Source organism: Onychostruthus taczanowskii, unplaced genomic scaffold, assembly GCF_017590055.1.
Source record: "Onychostruthus taczanowskii isolate IOZ18803 unplaced genomic scaffold, ASM1759005v1 scaffold135, whole genome shotgun sequence".
In the NCBI taxonomy this organism is placed as follows: domain Eukaryota; kingdom Metazoa; phylum Chordata; class Aves; order Passeriformes; family Passeridae; genus Onychostruthus; species Onychostruthus taczanowskii.
The window spans coordinates 1,092,559-1,115,561 of NW_024498518.1; the positions used below are offsets into that span (position 1 = coordinate 1,092,559).

General features: G+C 41.9%; 1 protein-coding gene across 14 annotated transcripts in view; it reads left to right on the forward strand.

Annotated features, from left to right (window-relative positions):
• PCNT (pericentrin) overlaps nucleotides 1-15,336 on the forward strand; it is a 71,398-nt gene extending 56,062 nt beyond the window's left edge. For all 14 annotated transcript variants that reach the window (XM_041397067.1, XM_041397068.1, XM_041397079.1 and 11 more), the window contains 14 exons: nucleotides 907-1,104; nucleotides 1,348-1,521; nucleotides 2,114-2,309; nucleotides 3,334-3,547; nucleotides 4,035-4,185; nucleotides 5,949-6,665; nucleotides 7,234-7,508; nucleotides 7,765-7,864; nucleotides 9,802-9,966; nucleotides 10,710-10,945; nucleotides 12,081-12,169; nucleotides 12,862-13,024; nucleotides 13,513-13,640; nucleotides 14,951-15,336. In XM_041397067.1, the coding sequence (XP_041253001.1) occupies nucleotides 907-1,104; nucleotides 1,348-1,521; nucleotides 2,114-2,309; nucleotides 3,334-3,547; nucleotides 4,035-4,185; nucleotides 5,949-6,665; nucleotides 7,234-7,508; nucleotides 7,765-7,864; nucleotides 9,802-9,966; nucleotides 10,710-10,945; nucleotides 12,081-12,169; nucleotides 12,862-13,024; nucleotides 13,513-13,640; nucleotides 14,951-14,994 (2,850 nt within the window). In that variant the 3' untranslated portion in view covers nucleotides 14,995-15,336. The remainder of the gene's footprint in view (nucleotides 1-906; nucleotides 1,105-1,347; nucleotides 1,522-2,113; nucleotides 2,310-3,333; nucleotides 3,548-4,034; nucleotides 4,186-5,948; nucleotides 6,666-7,233; nucleotides 7,509-7,764; nucleotides 7,865-9,801; nucleotides 9,967-10,709; nucleotides 10,946-12,080; nucleotides 12,170-12,861; nucleotides 13,025-13,512; nucleotides 13,641-14,950) is intronic.
• The last annotated feature ends 7,667 nt before the right edge of the window (nucleotides 15,337-23,003 follow it).

A 23,003-nucleotide genomic window follows, 5' to 3' on the forward strand; every position in this document is an offset into this window, starting at 1 on the left:
CTTCCAACTGAAAACCATTCTGTGTCTAAAAAATTCTCTGTCAGAGACTTCGTGGAAGAGATTATTTTTATTTTACCTTGAGACAGATTTTTTTTTCCAGTTTCTTTTGTGAAGCATCAATTTAGGCTTTACTGTCTGTAAGATCTGAGTGCATATTCCAGTACTGAATGTTTAGTTTGAACACTTTACTGTGCTTTTGATATTAATGTTTACTAAAGGTTTTCATTGATTATTGAAGTAATCACTATTTTGATTCCAGTGACAGAAAAGCAACTTAAGTTTGTTCAAAAGTAATTTAAAAAACGTGCAAGGAAAGAGTATTAAGAGTTAAATAAAAGTACTCTGTGTTGTTTTTAAATTGTGTAGCAATGAGGAACAGCTCCACATGGAGGCTGGGATATTTCTGATGTGTGCAAGAAAAGGATTTAAATCTCCAGTGACCTTCCTTGAAAAGAGGCCAGGAAACATCTGTGCATGATGTAATAGTTTGTGAACAGGGAATTTATTTAAAATACGTTATTTGGCCTGACAGTGTCAGAGGAAACAATTTCCACTGTGTAAATTATTAAAACTGGCTATTTTAGGAGCTGATGTTTGTACATAATTTGCTAAATTAAGCCAAGGTTTTCTAAATACATAATTTAGTTTTCTGGCATCACTGGGGTTTGGTAACATAGCTTCAGACTTGATAGAATTTCATTTATTCCCAGGAAAGTTAGCTAAATGGTTCAGAAGCAAAGGTGAAGTACAGCCCTTTGGCATAAATAATAATTCATGCTTAATTGCATCTTAATGTCTTGATACAGAGACCTTATTTTTGTTGTCTAGTGCTTTCCCATCCTACTCTTACACTGCCAGGATGCTGATGCCTGTTTCCTAATGTTATCTTTTTTTTTTTCTTCTCAGACTGTGCTGAAGATGGTGTATGAGGAGAGCCACAAAATATTGGCTTTGTCAGAGCATCCCTTGGCTTTGAGGGAGCTGAAGAACGTCCCTCAGACCCAAGTGGCAATGGAGGGCTGGCAGAAGGAGGGATTGTCCCTGCTGGATGCTATCCAGTCACTGAAGGATTACCTCAGCAAGGTGGCAGAAAGAAGAGACAAGGTATGGCTATAAAATACCCTTTAAAGCAAGGGAGCCCAGTTGTGTGTATATACGTGAATGTATATTATTTATATAATATGTTATGACTCATGTCTGTGTGTTTATATATGTTTAAGGAGTAAGGGACAGTACTCTTTAAACACTTCTAAAAGTGCTTAAATTAACAGATGTACTCTTATGGTATGAAAGATGCTGGGTTAGAGGTTGAGAGAGATGCCATTTTAAAAAAATATATTTTAACAGGAAGCATCAGGTGTTGCTGCTGACTGGAGAGGAGAGCTTCTGCAAGCAGTACAGAGTGTGTTTGAGAAGGAGAGAAATGTGTTACAAATTGACTTGAAGTCTCACTTCTCCAATCCTACATCTGGTGACACAACTTCATTAGAGGAAAAGCTGGAGTACATAATGAAAAAACAAGTATGAAAAGCTTTTAAAGTGTGCTGCTCATAAATCACTTTATTCTATTTTTAATTTTTTTGCAGTTTTATTGCTTCTGTTGTTAAATCTTTTGTATTTTTATATTACATTATCTTGTATGACTTGTATAATGCAAATGATGTGGGATCAGTAGCTTTTAGATTTTCTGTTGTGGTAGCATTTTTCCTGTTCATGGTGTTACAAAGCCTATTGGTTACCTTAGCTGGCATCAAGAAAGACTGTGATAGTGAACAGGAAATATGAATTCTTTCCCTCCTTACCATTCATCTAGAACTTCACAGACCTCTCTTGCAAAGGGTATATATTGAACTAACTCTGAATCTGGGGGCTTTTTGCCAACAATATCTAGTTTCTAGGTTGTAGTAATTGTTGTGTATGAACTCAGCAAGGCAAGTGAAGTGGGGTTTTTCTTTTTTGCATAATGTTAACATTTTGCATTAATGTGAAGCGTGAACTTAGTCATTTGAGTGCTTCGGTACAAAACTTGCACTGCCAGAGTTTTCCTAGTACTTATCCTTGCAGAAGACATGGAAATAGCCTTGTAGTTTGAATAGGCCTTGGTTTGTTTCAGGAGGAGCAGAGGCAGATGGTTGTGGAGCACCTCTTCTCCTCAGACCGGAATAGCCTGCTCTCAGAAATCCAGGACCTCCGAGCTCAGCTCCGCATGACACATCTGCAGAACCAGGAGAAGCTGCAGCAGCTGCAGGAAACCCTTACCAAGGCTGAAGAGCATGGGAACAAGCAGGAACACCAGCTCCGGAGGAAAGGTGATTCTTACTGGCTTTGTCAGCTCTTTGTCTTCTACATCAGTTCCTTTTTGCCTCAAAGGTAAAAGGCAAAAAAAGCGTCTTGCAAAGAAGCAGATGCTGTGTAATTCCTCAGTTTCACTGAATGCACTCAGGTTGTCTATGATGAGGGCAGTTCTTGCTCATATCAGAAGTTACGACAAATCTGTGAGAAGCTGTGAAATAACCCAAAGCAATGGAACTGAAGTAGTGTATACATGGAGAAGACCCAGCAAGGATAGTAAAACCCTTGTTTGTGTATCTGTGTGTTTGCTAGTAGAGAATCACAGAATCATTTAGGTTGGACAAGACCTTTAACACTATGGAGTCCCATCATAAACAGTGCCAAGGCCACTGCTAAACCATGTTCCTGACTAAATAAGCAAGCCTTGGTTTTCACAGCAGGTTCCCTTTATGTAATAAAGAAACGAGTGCAAGTGACCTTGGTCAAAAATAAACATCTCTCTCAAAGCAAAACACTGCTTTTTCCTTCTTTTTGTTTTCCCATCACTATCATTAAGGATTCAGCCATTTAATAGCACATGTACTAGTCCAATAGAGGAAAGTCTTCTGGACATCCAGAAGTTTATTGCTAATTTTATTTACATAATGCTGTAGACACAGGTGCATTAATTGTTTTTAAGTACTTATCAAACAGGGACCTCCAAATTTAGAGAGAGTTGTTTCTCTTAACTCACTGGCCTGAAGAGAGCTGACAAAACAGGTTCTATATAGTGATTCCTGTCATAAAATGTTTATGTAAGTGGATAGGTTTCTTTAATGAGTTTTAAAGTTCATTAGTGATATTATAGAGTATCACAGTGATAGAATCATTGTGTTTGTGCATCCTGCTTCTGATTCCTCTCATTTGAAAAGAGATTAATTCTTCAGACAAAAACACTTCAATACAGCTGATTTTTTTTCCTAATTTGGATTAGTGTAAGTGATATCATATTGTCAAGGTCTCTGTGATATAAATAACTGTTACAGTGTTTTCTTATCCTAGTTGAATTATTGGAATATAAGCTTCAGCAGGAAAAATCTATTGTAAGTGACTTGCACAGCACCCTCTCTGAGGAGCAGAAAAGATCCTCTGAAACATGTGATCTCCTGAATCAAGAAAAAGCATCCCTGAAATCAGAGCTTTCTGGAAGCAAGCAAGAGAATGAAAGGTTGCAGAAATCCCTGGAAGAGCTTCAGAGGGAGATAAATCATTTACGGTGAGAAGCAGATTTATTCATTTAGTTGATTTATCAGCAGGTCTGAAAGAGCTTTGTACTAATTGGATCCATAAAGCACTTGGAAACACAGGGAGGAAAACTAGGGTCTCTCAATTTTAAGGGTTATGTTTTCTTTACTAAATTCTGTCATCTTGGGTATGTTCCTTTCCCACTCCCTTCTTAGTGTATGCCAATATTTTGCTTTCCTCTCACAGGACAACAGCTTTGCTCTGCCAGAATAAATAACCTATCTCTTAATTGTTACTAAGTCGAGCAATTCTGGCTTGGCCTGCAGGGAGACAAATGTTTTCAGATGCTGACTAGCTTGAAAACTTGAAAACTGACTCTCTTTAGAAAGAATAGAGGCCACCTCAAAGAAACAAATCAATAGAAAGAACTCAGAGAAACCAACCCAAAATGTCTTGCTTGTGATGCTGGTGAAGGATGTTCTGTTCTGAATGTAGAAGTGTCATTTTGAACTTTGCAGTGTTGAATTGGAAAAAAAAGAAAAGGATTTGGCAGCTGCACTTGAAGACTTGCAGGCTGAGCAGCTGAAGGGATCAGAGCTGCGAGGTTGGTTTGAGGAACAGCAGCGTCAGCAGAGGAAAGCAGAGGATGAAAAGACAAAGGCCATGGAGGTAACGCCCAGCTCCCCTGGGGCATGACGTTAACTAGCAAGTTATTTGTGCAGTCTTCTTCACCTCCTCTGTTCCTTCTTTAGTAACTGTTAAAACCCCCAAACCTTTTCTGAATGTGCACAGCGTCTTTTCTCACTGAGTTAAAGCTTTCAGTTACTTTCATTAATTGCACACGCAGAAGTAAACCAAGGTTGAATGCTGTGTTGGGGTTTTTTGTTCCACATCTTCTTAATGTTTTTTCCTTTCCCACTTTCCCCTGTTGTGTACTGCCCCTTGCTGAGTAGGGACAGACAGATCCTACAGCTGCGTAACTGCACCCTTAATTCCACAGCAAGCTTACCATGAGGGTGTGAGATGTATGATCTCTGAGATTATAAGGAAAACCACCCAATGATAAATAGGTTTGGCAGAGTAAGTGGAGCCTTTTCAATATAATATGTATTTTTGGAGGTTAACCAAAGTCATCCTGTTCCCTTCTAAGTTGAACAGAAAACAAGTAAACAGCTTTCTCTCCAAGACTGTAATAGCAATGACTCAGTGCTTGTAAGAGGCCTACAGTAAATGGAAAAGGAGCAAGATTTAACATAAACCATTTCTTAAACCCCAAAACTAAATCTCTCAAAGAACTCCAAAGAGTCCTTAAATTCCCTAAGTGAGGAAACACACTTCTGACTATTTCCTTATAGTCTGGCTTCTCCTGTCATCTTCCTGGTAGTTGTTTAAGTTTGTGAATGATTTTTGTTGGGATGTTTGTTACTGCTGCGTGGTTAGGAAATGTTGCTACCATCTTTCTCCTTTTCAGAAACCTGCTCATGCAAGGAAGACAGAGTAGCCAAGGCCAGGAGAAAAGTGCTTTGCCCCAGCACAGATTAGTCAGGCATTCACAAATCTTTATAGAAGCTCCATTATGGAAAGATTCTACCTGACCTAGCTTTCTAGGAGATAACAAATGGTGCTGGCTGTGTGGAGGGCAGGGTAGACCTCCCTCCTAGGACAGCAGTGCCAGCTCTGGCTGTCTGCAGTGCCCTACACTGAACCTTCAGTCCCTGCCTTTCCTTCTGAAGAAAGACTGGCTCCCAGAATGGACCTAGAGATTGATTTTAAAGGGAAAGAGGGTAGTTTTTAGACTTGATATAAGGAGGAAATTCTTTCCTGTGAGAGTGGTGAGGCATGCAGATTACCCAGAGCAGCTGTGGCTGGCCCATCCCTCGAAGTGTCCAGGCCAGGGCTTCCTTCCACCTGGGATAGTGGAAGGATTCCCTGCCCATGGCAGGGGGTGGGAATGAGATGAGCTTTAACATCCTTTCCAACCCAGACCATTCTGTGATTATTTTTTTTCAGTGTCTAGTCTGTGCTTTGAAGAGATGGGCTGCCAAGTCTTGAAGCTTTACATCTACTCTTACTGCTTAGATTTTTCTTTTTAAAACAACAGGGTTATTGCTATTGCAGATGTTACTTATTAAAGGGATTGAGTGATGTAAAAAGTTGTGATTTCCTAATGAGGATCTTACTAACTGAAGAAGAAATAATGTACTGGCAGATTAACATGATAATTTATTTTGTTGCTTGGTGCCATGTTCCTAAAGAGCATTTTTCTGTCACTTGTAATTTTAAATTAAACTTTTTAATACCTGAACTACTCTAGTTAAGTCTTGAATATCTTTTTGGATAAAATAGGAGGTTGAAAATTGCTAAATGCCAGCCAGTCCCACAAATGAGTGTTTGTGCTGGAATAGTAATGTGCTCTCCCCCCTTGTGCCCAGGAGCTGCAGGCTGCCCTGGATGTGCAGTCGGTGCAGAACTGCCAGCTGGCCGTGTCCTTGGAGCACGAGAGGACAGTGACAGACAACCTCCGCAAGGAGCTGCAGATCGAGCACTCCCGCTGCGAAGCCTTGCTGGCCCAGGAGCACAACAAACTGAGGGAGCTGCAGAAAAACCTGGAAGCTGAGAAAAACCGGTCCTCGGAGCTCCTGGATTCCTTGAATCATGAGCGTGTTCTGACAGAGCAGTTGAGCGTGAGAGTGAAGGAAGGGGCTTCCTGTCAGCACAGGGAGTCGCTGCTGGAACAAGCCTTTGTCCGAGAGCTCCAAGCCCAGCTGGAAGAGGAGAGGAGCCGAACCATGGAGCTTGCTGCTGTTATTGAGAAAATGCACCAGAAGGCCATCCTGTCCAAAAGGCAGCTGGAGGCTGAGGTACAGATGTGCTGTGAGGAAACCCAGAAGGAGAGGGAGGTCAGTGACAAACTGCGAGCCACCCTGGAGTCTCTTCAGGCACAAAAGCAAGAGGTGATCCGTTCCTTGGAGGCCCAGAGGGAGAGAGAGGTCAAGCTGAAAGTTGACTGGGAGCAACTGCAGTCACTCTTCAAGCTGGTTAAAGAGCAAGATAAGAACAGGAAAGAGGAGAGGGAGAGAGAGCAGAAATGGCAGCAACAGACAGAGCTACAGAAACAGAAGGACTGGCAGAGAGATCAGGAGAGACTGGTGAGAATGCTCTGCCTTACACTGAAATAGCCACACGCTGGGATTTAACCCTCTGGATGGTATTCTTTGATTGGAATGTTTCCTTCTGTTAAAGCATTCTGAAAAATGCATTGAATGAGCTCTTGTCCTGCTTGTGTGAAATGTAGCTGTTTTCAAGGGATTGTGTCTGGGTTTATTGTTGACAGAAGTTGGTCTTTAAATCTTTAAAGTTGATCTTTATATTTTTACCTGTGCTGGTTGTTCACAGGTGGGGATGATGGGTTAAATGCAGCATGGAACCAAACTAACTTTCATGCCATTGCCCTTACTTTTTGAGTTAGGGTCCCAGTCATGCCTTGAGAAAACTGTTGGTTTCACCCTGGGTTTCTCCTTGGATGAAGACAATGCCCACTCCAGTGTCATTAAATGGCTTCCTAGTGGCCCTGGGAAACAGTGCTCTAAGCCTTCCCCCAAAAGTGGTCTGGCAGTTCATGAACACCCAGATGGATATGCTGATTAGGTGTGGTGACACTTACATAAGTGGGTATATATGAGATGCAATTAACTACTACTTATTTTGTTCAAACAGCAAAACTTGGAACGGCAGCACCAAAGGGATGAACAAAGAATTAAAGAACTGCAGGAAATACTGGCAGTATTAAGAGAAAGAAATCCTCCAGCTCCAAACTGTCGGGAGGAACTCTTGCATACCTCAAGCAAAGATGGAAGTCCCACACAGCCTGTGACAAAAGAAACTGAAAAACCCCACTTGCAACAGCAGCAACAACAGCTGGAGAAGATAAGGCAGCAGTTGCTCTTTGTGGTTGTGCACCTGAATGAGTTCATCTATAAAACTCTGGATAAGTGAGTTCATAAAATAGCACTTTGCTTTCCATCCTGCTTCTTAACTTGTCATGGCTGAGAGCCCTTAGCTCTTTTAATTCTTAAAAACTAACAGAACTTGCTAATTTCTCTGCATATTTGTAGTAATTTGTGGGGTAAATACTGCATAAGTAAAGCCTCAGAACCTTAAAGGTCAAGTAGTGGGAAGGAGCAATTAAATGTGTGTTAACATTCCTACAAATCAGCCTCATACTGAAAAGGTATTTCTGCCTAACAGAACGGTTAACGACTGGTCTGCATCAAATGATGAAGCTGTAGCCTCTTTACTGCAGACATTAAGGGAAATAAAATCAGATTTGTCTCCTCCTACATCTCAGGTAAGGAAAATATTAACATATTTTAATGTCCCACTCTGTTTTGTCATATTGCAGACTGTGCTTCTGAGAGCGTTTTTTTTCCTAGATATGTAACATGTCCAAGGATCACAAGCTTTGGGATGTGTTGCTGTAGCTTCTTTATGCATCCAGAGATAGGTTTTTTTTCACCAAAATGCCAAGTACTTTTTTTTTAAAAAGCACCATAGTGGTTTGTAATCTCAGGAGGGCTGTTCTGACCCAAGTTTGCAGTATTGCAAGTACTTTACACAAGCCCAGGGATTACCCAAGACCAAGCTAAGGTCTATTAATACAAAACACATAAATCCATGACTTTCAGATTCCATCTGATTTATGTCTTTCTCTTGCAATAGTCAGAGATCTATGACTGTCTGATAAGTGACAAGTTTTTTGTCTCTTCTTTTCACAAGTCTAATGTGTGACAAGCTGCCTTGGCATGTTGCAGCTCTCCCTGTGTCTACCTGCTTACAAAATACAGTTAATATTTTCCTTCTGTCACCTGTGCAGCCACACAGGTGGTTATGGCCAAATGGATCATCTCCAGCCTTGAGGAGGGGGGATGCAGCCTCTTCTCCAAGTTCATGGGGTTATTTGGGTTAAGCCTTCCTCTCACAAGCCTTTAGAGCTGTCAGCTGTAGACAAAAGTCTTGTTGGAGCAGAGTTCCCTCCTTCAGAGATTGACCACACAAAAATAAAGGAACTCAAGTTTCCTGAGTTGTTGTTTTTTGTTTTTTGGTTTTTTTTAACAAAAAAAGTGTTCAGTAGAGCACTTTGAAGTCACATGCCTTTCTAGAGATGAGGAGCAAAAACTCCACCTCAATAGCTTTTCTTCTGTGGGCACCAACAATCCCTCCTCTCTGCTCTCTTTTCAGGCTTTGATTTTTTTTTTTTTCCAGAATCACCTTTTCCTTCAGTTTCCTCCCTGAATTTCTCCTTCCTTTAATGTACTGAACCACATGCTCAGGAGACCAAAGAAATTTTCTGCTGTTCCCCCCTTGAGTTACAATAAATTGGGGAGTATTGGACGGGTAACCTGGCAAAATGTCAGCATAGAAAATCTGTGCCAAATGGAGCTGTGTGGTCAATCAGCTGCCAAATGGTGCAGCAGAAGTCAAGGACATAGATGAGTCATGCAGAACTCCCTCAGATACCACAGACTGTACTGAAATAAGTTGCTAGGAGAAACTGGGGTCAGTTTGTAGTGGCTTCTCTAATGTATAGATTTTATTCCAAGGGATGAAACATCAGCTACCTTAAAAAAAATCTTCTCTTTCTTTTGTGATCTATTGCATCATGCACTGATGTAACTGATGACCAGTAAATTTGTAGTTGATACAAAGAGGGTTACAAAGGCAGAACTTCCATGAAGAGTTGGAGCTGGAGTCCTGGGTCTCATTCCTTATCACAAAACTCGGTTTCACAGAATCACAACGTAGTTTGGGCTGAAAGGGACCTTAAAGTCGATCTTGTTCCACCTCCTGCCATGGGCTGGGAACCTTCCACTAGACCAGATTGCTCCAAGCCCTGTCCAACCTGACCTTGGACACTTCAAGGGATGGAGCAGCCACAGCTTCTCTGGGCGCCAGACTCTCAGAATTGAATGTGGTTTTTCAGAATTTTTCACAACTTGTTTTTATTGTATGTGCAGCTTGTTTCTGCGTGTACACAGACATCTTCACTATTTCTGTGCTGCCTGTGGATGTAGAAGAAAGCCAGATGAAAGTCAGAAGGGCTTTTAATGCATTTCAGTTTCCCATTGTGCTGTTCAACAAGCTGAATGCCATTGCTGGTTTTCGGGCTCCTTGTTATTATGGTTTAATTTGTCATAAAGTTGGGTTATTGCTCGGTTTGAGATGTTTGATTGTGAAAACAATGTGCAAAACCCATTGTGGCTCACGTTCTTTAGGTTTCTGTTTTAGGTGAGATCTACAGGTGATGCTGGCCCTGTTCAAGAGCTGGAAAGAGAGGCTTGGCAACGAGAGAGGAACACGCTGCAGAACATGCTGAAACAGGCAGAATCCCAGCTGGCTAAAGCCAATGCTGAAATTGAAAACAAACCAGTGGCAGAAACTTCCAATCCTAAGGTAAAATCATGGGGGTAGCCAGCAAAGGGGGTCTCTGGAGCTTGCACAGCCAGGAGGTATCATTTGAAACTGATCTGCTGGGGAAAAAAGGGATCTGTCAGATTATGGCATTTATCTTTCACTTACTGCTGTAATCTTCAGTTGCTATTTTAAAAGGTTGATTTTCTAGAGAAACAGCTTGATATATTATTTTAAATTAGAAGCTTTCCCCATATGTACCTCATCAGAGAAGTTCCTTTGGAATTTTTTCAGTGTTAGACAGGAACTTGCATCAAAAGTAATCTGGATCTTTGGAATTTCTTTCCACACCTAAATGAGAGGGAGACTTGGATTTCTTGTCTAAGCATGGAAGTAGAAAACAATCATTATTTTTAATCCCTGCTAACTAATCTTAAATACTTTTTATTTTTCTGACACTTTGATTGTAATCAAATCTGATAGGCATCTCTCCCACCATGCATTCTGGCTTACATTTTTTTTAAGCAAATGTACTTTTTTATTAAAGAGTTAAACTGTTTTAGAATTTTGAGTATGACAATTTTGCTTGAAAACATTCAGGAGATTTAAAGAGGACTGACACTCCAAATCTGGGTGGATTTTAGCAGTGTACAGAATTGTTTTGGCTGCCCTCATATCCTCAGTCTGGACATTTGACCTGAAGACACCTTGTTTGTGGCTGGCTTTTTGCAACAGTAACTGTGAAAAAAATGAACTCTTAAATTTTGGTTTTTTTCTTTCTGCAGTTGCAGAGATTATATCGAAAGTACATTCGAGCAGAGAGCTTTAGAAAGGCTCTGGTTTATCAGAAGAAATACCTCTTGCTGCTGCTTGGTGGGTTTCAGGACTGTGAGCAAGCAACTCTGTCTCTGATTGCCCGCATGGGAATCTATCCTTCTGCAGACCTGCAGCTCTCTGCATCGCACTCCCGGCCCTTCACCAAGTTCAGGTGTGCAGTCAGAGCCATCATTGCCATCTCAAGGTAATGCAAAACACTCCCTGTCTCTCGTAGGTCATGTTTTCTTGGAAGCTTAAAAAATTGATAGTTGCTGCGGCTTATCCTATGTTAATATTAAGCAGGAGTGTTCTCCAGAACTGGTTCAAGCATGACTTGTTAGCTGAGTTTCATCTGTACTAAAAATTGGTAAAAAATGTCTTTAAGATGAAGGAGGGTAGATTTAGATGGGATATTGGGAAGAAATTATTCCCTTTGAGGATGGGGAGGCCCTGGCACAGGCTGCCCAGAGAAGCTGTGGTTGCCCCATCCCTGGAAGTGTTCAAGGGCAGGTTGGACAGGGCTTGGAGCAGCCTGGTTCGGTGGAAGGTGTCCCAGATCATGGCAGGAGGATGGAACAAGGTGGATTTCCTTAGGATCCCTTCCAGTCCAAACCATTCCATAATTCTAAGAAAAAGCTACTTGAGCGATACCCAGCTGCAATATATTTGGGAACCAGTGCACAGCATTACAAACTGGAGCCCTTTGGGGCTGACCCTGATCTGCTTGGTCTCACTGGACAGTCTGTCTTGTATCAGAATGGGATCTGTCAGGAATGGTTCTCTGGAATCCAGTAGTGTGTGTTTCCCTGGGTGTGATTTTACCATGCTGTGTCACTGTCAGATGGGTTTTGCTAGCTGTACATGGGACAACATGCCACCTCCCAATGGCTTTAATTCAATGGAAAAAAAAAAAAAGGCAATTTTAAATGTAATTGGTGGTTATTTCTGAGCAATTTCATTGTCTAGTTAAAATGATCACTAGCAAATTTCTGTCAGGAGCTGACACAGAGTCTTTGACATGAATACCATTATAACAGCAAAGGCTGCAGCACCTCCAAATTCGTGCAGTAACCTCCAAACTCCTCCTCTCAGCTAGGAAGAGCTCTCTGAAGATCAGGAGCAGAGCCAAAATAAGCAAGTTTTCAGCAGTTCAAAGATCATTGGAGGGTAAAATGGGCTAAGCCAGCATTCCCAAGACTGAATTTTGAAGAGTTCTCCTGTCATTCCCACAACAATAATTGCTTATGTTGCTTAATAGGTTCTATACCAACAAATAATATTAAAATTTGATTTATTTCTGCTTATTTTTAATGCTTGTACAAATTTGTTTTCTTACCAAGGTTAAAGTTTTTGGTGAAGAAGTGGAACAAAGTTGGCAGGAAGAGCACACAGGGTGAAAGCATTTCTCACAGTATAGGAGGTAACACAGGTACGTGTTTGGATAAGTACGTTGTTTTCTTTGTAATTTCTCTTCAGTGATTTGTTCCATTTAAAAACAAAACCTAAGTGGGAAAATCTGTTTATTTTGCCACTATCCATCTGGAGAGTAGATGGATAGATGGTCTGATGCAGGTCAATAAGGACTTGAGTTACTTGAGGAACATTTGAATGTTCCTTTGAGTTACTGGTTGAGTGCCTTTGTAACAATTCCAACAAACATCTTAATGCAGCACCCAGTATTGGGGAACTCTTGGCCTTGATGTAAAATTCCTTTATGACTTTTCGATGCTAAACAAAATTCAGATTAAGTAGTGTATTTTTCATTACCTGGTACTATGTAATTTTCAATTTCTAAGTTGTTGGAAATACTTACTTTAAAAGAAAGCAGAACCTTTGTACATAAACCCACTCTTGTATGATTCCCAAGAAATTTGAATCCTCAAATGCTGAACTTTCTACCTCAATAGAAAATAGCATCACAATTCTGTTAAATACAGTTAAAACAAAAAAACCCACACAAACCAAAAAAGCAGTTAGCTGTAGAAAGTGTATTTACCTGCATTTGAAACCAAACTTAAGCATACTCTGCTGTCATTTTCATGGCTTTATTGGATGTGTTTATGACAGCCCATTCTCAAGGGTTCCTAGTGCATATTTTTTAACCCTTCCTATTTGCCACAGCCTTCGGTGCTAGAACAGAAGTCCTGAGAGAGCAGCAGCCCCCAGCTGGCCCTGTCAGCTCTCCCCCTACCCAGGACAGGGACACAGGGCTGTGCCACAGATCCAGCTGCGCTGCAAGATTCACGAGCCTTTCCCCACGATCCTCCTCCCGCTCACACAACAGGTCAGTCTGCAAAGATGGGAGGTGCTTCAGATTATTGTAGGGGGTTTTTAACTTTGCTGAGTGGTTTGCCACAAACAGCCAGGTAGTCTTCTGGTCTGCAAGGAATTCAGCAAAATGTTTTGGAGAGTTTGAGACCTGCAAGAACTTCCAAAAGACTTAGTTCTACCCCACTCTCTTCCTCTGTCATGGCATGTGTCTGTTTCTGACAACCTGTATGATATGGAGCAGGGTATTAATAACAGCAGCCCTGACTGGTGCTCTGTGTGACTGGATTAGTGGTGGCTCAGGTCTGATGTAGATCCAGGGTATGCTAAATGATGCCTCTTGCTGCTCTTGTTTCCAGGAACAGCTATACAAATAGAAAGAGTGGTGATGGTTCCAGTTTTCTTTGCCCAGAATTCCTGACTATATGAATGTAACTTCTGGATTTATTTGAGAGTATAGCATGAGAAGGAGGAAATGATTTGTTGTTTTATTTTTTTTTTAAGATTGCACCTGTCCCCAAGTTCAGCTCCAGACAAGTCCCTTGTGCCACCTCAGGACCCTGAGCAGTCACTCACAGAATACATCCATCGCTTGGAGGCGATTCAGCAAAGGCTGCGAGGGGTGCAGCCAGGTAAGAGGCACCTTCTCACCCCTCACAGCTCCTGCACGTCTGGGCTGCTTTTCACAAGGTTCTTTGTACACATTGCCAATAAAGAGCATCATTTTAAGGAATAATTGTCATTATTGAGGAGTAACCACTAAGTCAGTCTCCAAAAGGAAACCTTTCCAAGTCGTATCTAAAACTCCTCCAAGTGTGGCATTTCTCTAAATTCATAGTGAAAGAGATAAGATGGAATAATTTAATGTGATTTCTGCCCCCCCTCCTGTTCCCAAATCTAAACAAGCAAGTGTTGTAATTCAAATGCAGCTGTGTATAGAGTTAATTTGGTTTAAAGTCAACCATAGCTGTTGTAATAGCTGAGCAGGGCTTTCTCTGCAGCACAAACTGTAATGCTTCCCTTAATTATCATTTCCTTATGTTCATAACAGATTTTTAAAAAAGATTTGGAGGCTGATAAATACAACCATCTAGTTCTAAGATTTATCAAAGAGCACACAAAGGATTGTAGTGACACTTAGCTTTGCTATTTAAAACAGTTCCACCTAATTTCTAGACCACATTTACTTAATTAGTCTAATTACCTGCTCTTGTTACATGTTGGTTATAGCACAGAAACACCTTGTCCTAAGGAGGAACTTGCAACCTGTCATCCTGAAATCCTGAAGAGTTTGGGAATATTGTTCTCAGCAGGACTTTACCTAGAAACTTTATTACCTTGACTTTGTGGGTTTGTTTGGTTTGGGTTTTTTTTGGGTTTTTTTTTTTTTTTTCCAAATATTGCAGCTGCATGGCTGATTCAGATAGTTAAACAGATTTTAGACTTGAAACCTATCAGCCTTTATGGAAGCAACACATTTTGCTTCATTCCAAGAGTGGAAAAAGTACTCCACAGCTGGGACACCATAAGCACTGCAGTGAAAAGTGTATGTGATTTCTGTCATTTCCATCTTACCAGGATGATAATGTCCAGGCATTACAGAATGATGCTGCAATCTTTAGAACAGTGCTGTCAGCCAAGTGATTTCCCAGTTCCTAATGAACTAAAGAATCACCACAGGAGGGGCAGAATTGAGCTGTCACTGGGGTAAAGCAGCCTGTGATGGAGCACTGGTCCCAGGGTATGAAGGTTTGTTTTGGCAGATGTTTAGGCTTTCAAATCCTGTTTGGGATTGCTCCTACGTGGTTCGTGAAAATTGAAATTGCTTTCAGTGTAGCTCATATGAAGTGCTTTGAGGAAATAACATGCTGCTAATTGTACACTGTTGCTTCATAACACAAGCAGTTTTCTAATATTGATCTGTTGTTTTTTTTTAATTTAGGACAAGTGCTAGGTTCACCTCATCAGAGAAACCTCAGAAAGTGACGGGAACACTTAGAAAATCTGTCCTGCAAGTTCCTGCTTCCTCCGAGTCAGTCCTCACTCAACAGATGCACTTGCAATCTGCCATGCAACTGAATAAAGGGCAGTGCTTTTAAAGCAGATTTTTATATGACTCTTTTTATTATATTTTAGTACTTTAAGAGGGGCTTACTTTTCACTAAGAACAATGTTTTACATTCTCATGTGAAATTAAGTCAACAGCTGAAGTGTGCCTGCATCACTGTATTGTAAGCTGGAAAAAGTCTCTGTGGTGTTTATTTTTCTATAGTGTATAGGTGGATTCCTTGTAAAAAAAAGTTATTAAAATGGCATTTTACTAGTGAATTCTTACATTTTGTGGTTGTTTCTTTCAATCATACCTATTTATTTATTTTGCTGTTTCTAAAATTGTTTATGTTTTAGTATTTCTATAGGATCATTCCAATTAAAGGAATAGCTCAAATACTCTCAAAAATATCAAAGATGCCTGTGGCTTTCTGCGAATTTAGGGTTTACCCTTCTGGTTTTTCAGAACATAAATCCTCCCTCAGACTGTCCTATTTATTCTGGACACTTTTAGCTTCATTTTTCTAGTCAAAAGGCCCATAATTTTGTTTAACTCTTTTGTACCAAACGAAACCTGTGAACTCTACCTACATCTGATGTAAGTGATCCTGCCTCCATCTGGTATCTTGTGCTGTAGCTGCTTTCAGGGGGGCAGTTCCAAATGTGTATGAACTTGCTGATCAGGGAAGAGCAAAGAGGTGCTCTCTTGGTACACCCACTTCCAGTCACAATGTTTCACTGCAAAAATGAGAGAGATCCAAGTATCATGTTGAATAAGACTTTCCTGTGATAATTCTATTTTTCTTTAGAAAAGGCATAGGAAGAATTATAATACCAGAATATTTTAAATCTCTGGACATGTGAAATCTCTGCTTTTGAAGCAGTTGTGGTTTTTAACTTTGGAACATGAGAGAAATCTCTTCTGGAGGCAAATTGTTCTGCTGCAGCCTATTAAAAGATTTTTTCTCTACTGAGTATTGAGAATTATGTAATAGCATTCATCTGAGATTGTTTTATTTCTTATTTAACCGCTTTTGTCTTGGTAAACTCATATTTATCTGTCAGGTAGTTCACAATTTGGTTCTCTGGAAGAAAAAGTGGTAGAGATAGATCTTGGCACATGTACAGATTTATTACCCCCCTGACAGCTATAGGAGAACCCTTGAACTGATTTGGCATAAATTTAAGAGAGCTGTGAACTTGATGTGAACAAATGCTTGATTTGGTGTAAAAGCTTGGCAAAGATAAATTAACTTGTCCAGAGTTCCAAACCAATTTGAACTAAGTTTAAGCTGGCTCAGTGACTGCGTCATATTTCTTTTAAAAATCAGATTCTAAGAGTCCTAACAAAGAAATCTGCAGAGAAGATGATGCCTTGAGAGGCTGCCTAGAACAGAGGCTAGACAGTGTTAAAGGAATCAAGAGGGTAGCTATTTATTAAAAGGCCTTCAAAGATACACCTTGGGCAGTACAAGAGCCTGGCCAAGGCTACACCCAATATGGGTGACAGGTCACACATTTTCACACTTTTATAAGTTTTGATCCATTCACATGTTGGGGTTAATTGTCCAATTACAGCTTCAGGTTATGAAGTCCCATCCCTCCAGATTGCTCTCCTCAATTCAGTGTTGTTTTACACTTCTTGGGCCTGAAGCTGCAATGGTGTCCTTGGTTCTCAGGCTGCAAAAGGTTTGTTTTGTCTGACTAAACCGTCATGAGAACTTGCTAACACTTTGTATGAAGTTTAGAGTTATATACTAATGCAGTATGGAATCTGGAAAATATGAAAGCTAAAACTTATGGCATCAAAAGAATCCAACCCAGTAGGATCTGAGCTACAGGCAATGTGTTCCCTGTGGCTACCTCCCCATCAGCTCCCCGATACCCACAGACGGCTTTCTGGAGGGTAGTGGAAGCAGAAGCATTTCTGCCCAGTGTAAGGGATGACATTTTAAGCTGCATGGTTTTCCTAGTGTTGGTGTGTGTCTATACCCTTGGAAGAGCAGCCATACAGGACACACTACTTGTGATGTGTTAACCTCAGTAATGTGAGTAGAGAAATCGGAAGCCCCAACATGAACCCGATCATCCAAACAGGAGCGTTTTTTTTGGGCAGAAGCAGTTGTCGTCAGAAGATTACTAGATTTTCTAGTTCTAGGAAAGGTGCTACTGGCAGGGTGGTTTGGGTGGTCAGGAGCACTGGCAAGGTCGTGGCTTTCCCTTTGCCCGAGCCGCAGGGAGGCTGCAGGAATGCCGGAACATCAGGCTGTGGTGCCCTGCCACCTGCTCACCCTGGAACCTAGAGCTGAACATGGAAAAGCTACTGTCTCAACATAGCCTCCAACCCAAAGGCTTCCTGCTGCTCTCTACTGCCCTTTGACAGGTGCTTGGTTATAAAAAAAGACACTCTTACTAGAATTTTTTTTTTCTTTTATGTAGTCCCAGGCACCACTTTATGTCCAGGCTCTCACAGTGGAACTCCGTGCCATGAAAATGTCCCTGCTCTGTCCTGGGATACCCGGTGGGCCCAGGCTGGGTCACAGTTCCTATTTTCCGTCGGGAGGAAGAAGTGGGGAGGGAAAGGGCAGTTTGGGTATTTACAGGAAAGGGGGCTCAGCCCAGCAGGTGCCAAGGCAACGAGAAGGGTGGGAAAGGGAGGGAAGCTCGAGCAGGGCAGTGCTGTACCCGGGAGCGGGCGGGCCGCGCTGAGGCCCCTCCCCGGCGGCGCGGCCCCGTCCCGCCCCTGGCTCGGGCTGCGGGAGCGGCTGCGCGGGGCGGCGGGGCCGGGCCTGCACCGACCGCCCGCGGCCCCTGCGGCCGGCGCCTGGTGGAGGCCCCGCAGGAACTCTTCCAGATGGGCACATAGTGTGCAGCTGGATACTCTGGGAAGACAATTTTGTTTTAGGTTCAGTGTCTGTTCCTAACTGTAGGTAAAACCTTAAATCTCTCTGTGTGTATCTGTCGTTAATTTCCAACTTTTTTGTGCTTCACTGTATATATAGTCAGGAAGGAATATGATGATGCTCGCTCCGTTTTTATAGAGCCACAGAATCGTAGAATGGTTTGGGTTGGAATCTTGAAGCATGTCCAGTTCATTCTCCTGCCATGGGCAAGGACACCTTCATTAGACCACGTTGTCCAAGCCCCATCCAACTTGGCCTTGGAAACTTCCAGGCATGGGCAGCCACAGCTGCTCTGGGCAGCCTGTGCCAGGGCCTCAGCACCTTCCCAGGGAAGAATTTCTCCCCAGTATCCCATCTAACCCTGCTTTTTTGTCAGTGGGAAGCCACTCTCCATTGTCTTGTCACTCCAGGCCCTTGTCCGAAAGTCCCCCCAGCTTTCTTGGAGCCCTTGCAGACACTGAAAGGGGCTCTAGGGTCTTCTTAGAGTTTTCTTTTCTCCAGGCTCAACATCCCCAGCTCTCCTTGCCTGTCTCCATAGCAGAGGGGCTCCAGCCCTGTGCATTAATGGGCCCAGAGGTGACAATAAGCAGTGCCAGGCACAGGGTCACTGTGACCATTTGATGGATTTTCAGCCCCCAAAAGGCAACATCCCTTCCTCCTCCAGGTCAGTGTTTGGTGATAACAGCCCTGTGGGTGTCAGTCGTGGTATCTGTGTTAAAGAGCTGCGGAAGGATTTTTTGCATACTGATTCTCTGGCGTGGCCTGTGCTGCAGACATGCAGGTATAAGCACTCGGCACAGGAGGGCACGCTGGGATGGAGGTGACAGAGGCAGCATGTTGTGGGAGCAGCTGCTCCTTGCATTTTCTCCAGTTACACTGTCAAGCTGCACCTTTGAATAGAAGAGCTAAAAACCTGTTAGCACCATCTGTGGTTTTGGGATTAGGAGCATTCAGTGTGCTCCTGAGATGTTGCAGTTTTCAGATCAGCAGGTTCAGGTGGGCATAACTGGGGCTAATTGACCTAAACATGTGCTGCCTGATTCAGGTCACAGTTTCAGAAGTTATTCACAGGTCTGCTGTCGTCATCTCCAGTGTGGAAGCTGTGGTGTAGAGGCAGGGGAAAAGTGTAGGATGGGTGACTGTTGTCCAAGTGTAACCTGTTGCTGCATGCCTGCTGGCACAGTCAGAAGCAGTGCCTGGCATGCCTGTTGCATGTGCAAGATGAGTTCCTGCGTGTGAGCTGGGACCGTGTGCTCCGTGGCCGTGCTGGCTGCAGTGCTTCTTCCTGTGTGCCTGCTGACACGTGCAGGGATATCCTGGAGCTGGCTCCTCTGCTGTCTAGTTCCTGTCTGCGTGTTTGTTTAACTGATAAAATATATTATTGCAGGGGGGTCTGCAGTATGTTAAACCTGTGAGAGGCCTGAAGTGATTGCACGCTGTCCTAGTGCTGTGGGTCTGATGTGGAATGTGTATTTCTGTGTAGCTGCTGGATTAATGAGTGGTTGGGTAATGTGAGCTTGAATTTCTTGATCATTCTGAAGACGTAGTTTATGAGCTTAGATGTGACGCCTTTTCTGAGTTTCCTATACTGGAAAACATTTGCAAGTAGCTCTTCATCATCTGGTAATATGTTATGTGCTCGTATCCTGTCATTGCTTGATGTTTGTATGGGCAGCTTCTAATGGAGCCCTCCATCATTAATGCTGAGAACTTGCTTACTTGGAGAGGAAGGAATAGCAGTCTGAGATTTCTTACACTGAATATGCCTCAGGTTAGAGAAGGTCAGTACTTGGGCGGATGTTCCATCATCTGAGAGGAACTGTGAAAGGGGGAAAGAAAAGGAGAAACGTGAGAGCAAGTTCCTTTTTAGTTTGTCTGTGTACTTTGTTAATTAAAATATTTGTGTGTTGTGATAAGGCAGGAATAATGTCTGTTCTCTTTGATTACATTATTTTCACCTGTAAAATATAAGTCAGGAAGGTGATCAATCTCCTCCTTTGGTTTTGCTTCAGATGATCACAGCAAAAGTTGGGAAAAATGTTTGTGTTGAGGTATAGAGAAGAATGGAGACATGAGTACCATGGTACTTTATAAAGACAACTCAAAATCCTAAGTAGAGCATTCAGCTGAGAAGAATTTTTGGATGGGGATGGAATGCCAGTTCTTGCTGCAATTCCAATCATATGCACTGTTAGGAATCCTTCAGCTTTACAAGATCTTAATCTCTTGCTTGACATTGTTTGTATTCTTCATGTACTAGAAAAATAATATTTTGGGATAAAAAGTGACCCTACTGTGTTGCTTTTTCATATCAACACTAATTTATTTCTTGTTGAAAATAATTTGTGAATCCTGTAAAGAAAACTGAGAGATCTGCCCACAAGATTTTGGGGAGATAAGGGCAGTTTTGAGACCATGCCTGTCATCTAAGCTGATGGATCTGTGGGCTAGACTTGCTTATCTTAAGACTCAAAGATGCTGCAGCTTTCTGATGTAATGGAAAGATGCAGAGCTCCCTAATCAGACTGGCAGGATCTGTGTCAGAGTGGGATGGGGATGCTGTGAAGCTCCAGTACTTCAGGCTGTTTGTTAGTAACTATAAAATGCTGATGTTTGTGGGTTTGTTTGTTGGTTGGTTTTGGAGGTTTGGGGTCGTTTTTTCATCCCTTCTCTAAAAGAGAGCTAAGGTTATAAAAGTTCTTAAAACATTCTTATCTGCAGTGGAGATTCTGTAGGAAAGGCATTAATGTGCATTTTAAAACCTGTACTTGTTCTATGATATGGCATCATGTATATGTATATATTTTTATGTACCTAAATATACTTGTACACCGCTTTGGAATTGGGTAGTTTTTTGCTTCTTCTGGGTTATCTGTGCAGGAAGAAGCTTCTCTTGTTCCTTGATCATCTAAGGACAAGGCACGTAGAAGTATTCAAAGATAAAATTGTGTGATATGTTCATGCAGCAACGAGGACCTGGTGTCAGCTTGTGTTAGCTTTGTCTTCTAGGACTGGTGGTGGTGGCAGTGTCCTCAGCCAGCAGTTCAGGGACTTACAAGAATATATGACTGTATTTGTTTATTTTCTTGCAAATTTTTGGTCCTTGTTGCTATCTGGATCCAGTTAGTTTGGGCCATTTGGGTGCACAGCACTGGATTTGTGTTCAGTAAAAATCAGATAAAAACTGCGGGAAGAAAAATGCAGTGTACCAACTTTGAGGTGTGTTTGACCAGTGTGTGAATGGCACAATGTTTTCTTGGTTTGAATTTCTTCAGCTTGAAACATTAAGTGTATGGCTTTGGGTTTTCTTCTGTTTGCTTGGAATTTGTAGATTGGTCTTACTTTGGACTCAGCGTTTTCTTGGTTTGAATTTCTGCAGCTTGAAACATTAAGTGTATGGGTTTTCTTCTGTTTGCTAGGAATTTGTAGATTGGTCTTACTTTGGACTCAGTGATCTTGGAGGTCTTTTCCAACCCTAATGATTCCATGAACTAAGCTGAAGCTCCAGAGATTACCTGCAGTAAAGAGGCTGAAGAGATTTTTTTGCTAGTTCAAATCTATTCTATTACTCCACCGATTGACAGATGGGGAACACTGTTCTCAGTGGCTTCTATCAAAGAGGCTGTAGGATTACTTCAGAGATAAAAAAGTATTTCCTGTAGCTTACCATCTTAATTATAACCTCAGTTATTTCTCGGTTGATTTGGGGAGGAGCATTTTCTGCTTCCTGCCACATTGCTCACAAGTTTCTTCTGAGCCTGGCTGAGCTTTAGTGGCAAAGGATGCAGTTTACATGGAGTGGTCAGTGGGCTGGTTGCTCTGGTTCCCCTTCAAGTGTTTACATCTGCCTAGACTGAAAGCTGACTCTCAATGTGATTTTTATTTCAATTTTTTATTTCCCTTTTAAGAAAGGAAGAAATTGTGTGTATGACAATGAAGCTTTCTCTGGGGTTTTATTGTTTTGGGGATTTTTTTGCAAGGGTTGGGGGGTTTTTTTTGCATGTTTTCAGGTACTGTGGGTAATTCCTGAGTGGAAGAAGATACTAGCTATGAAGTATTTCCTGAAAAAAGTAAAGATACTTAATGTCTGACATCTTTGACAACTGCAAATTTTCCAGCAATACTTCAGCAAATACTTTTTGTCGTTAGTTTGATTGGGCTTTTTGAAAAATTGATACAAGAATACTTTTTTATTTTGTCAGAACACCTTTCTTATAAAACCTAAAGGTAGTGGTTAGACCTGAAAACTTTAGGTGCTTTTGTTACACCAACAGGATTGATGTGGTGTGATAAAATTTCTTTGTGATAAATCAGGTGAGGAAGAGACACCCACAAACACTTGCACCTGTTTTTCTTGTGATAAATCATGGTATTTAGGAGTTAAGTTTTTTTCTGGTCTTAAGATGGTAGTTTTCTGTTATGGAAGTTTTGGAAATACGTGGAAATAAATATGATCTGAGGATATCAGTGGGAGGAACTGTTGTAGCTGGGGAGACAGATGGCAGTCTGTGAAACTTGACCTGCAGCACCTTTCTTAATTTCTGGGCTCTCCAACAGAAACTGTTAATTGTGTGATAGTACCTGGGGCTTGCCAAATGCCCATGGGGACTGAGTGAGTTTTCAAAGCTTGTTCTCCCGTGTTAACACCCGGCACAGCTCTGGGCACCTGGCTGATGTCCTTCAGGCTGTCCCCATCCTGAGAGGGAGTGAGGAGCTGAGCTCAGCCCCCCACACCCCAGCCAAAATCTCACATCCTTCTCAAGGCAAAGCCCCTCAGCTACAAGAGTGCAGCCAGCTGCACCTTTCCCCCTTCTCCCTGGCTACATCTTTGTCTCTCTTAAGTACAGGTCGTTACCATCTCTTAGGCAGCAGGTGGGAGATTATCCACCCTGAATTTTTTCCCATACTCAACATGTTACACCAAACTTAAACTTTTAAACTATATGCATACATGCATTACCCCAGTTATATACATGTATACATCTAGATTTAGATATGGGCACAGTGTGACAGGCAGTTCACCCTAAAACAAGGTCCCCTTGA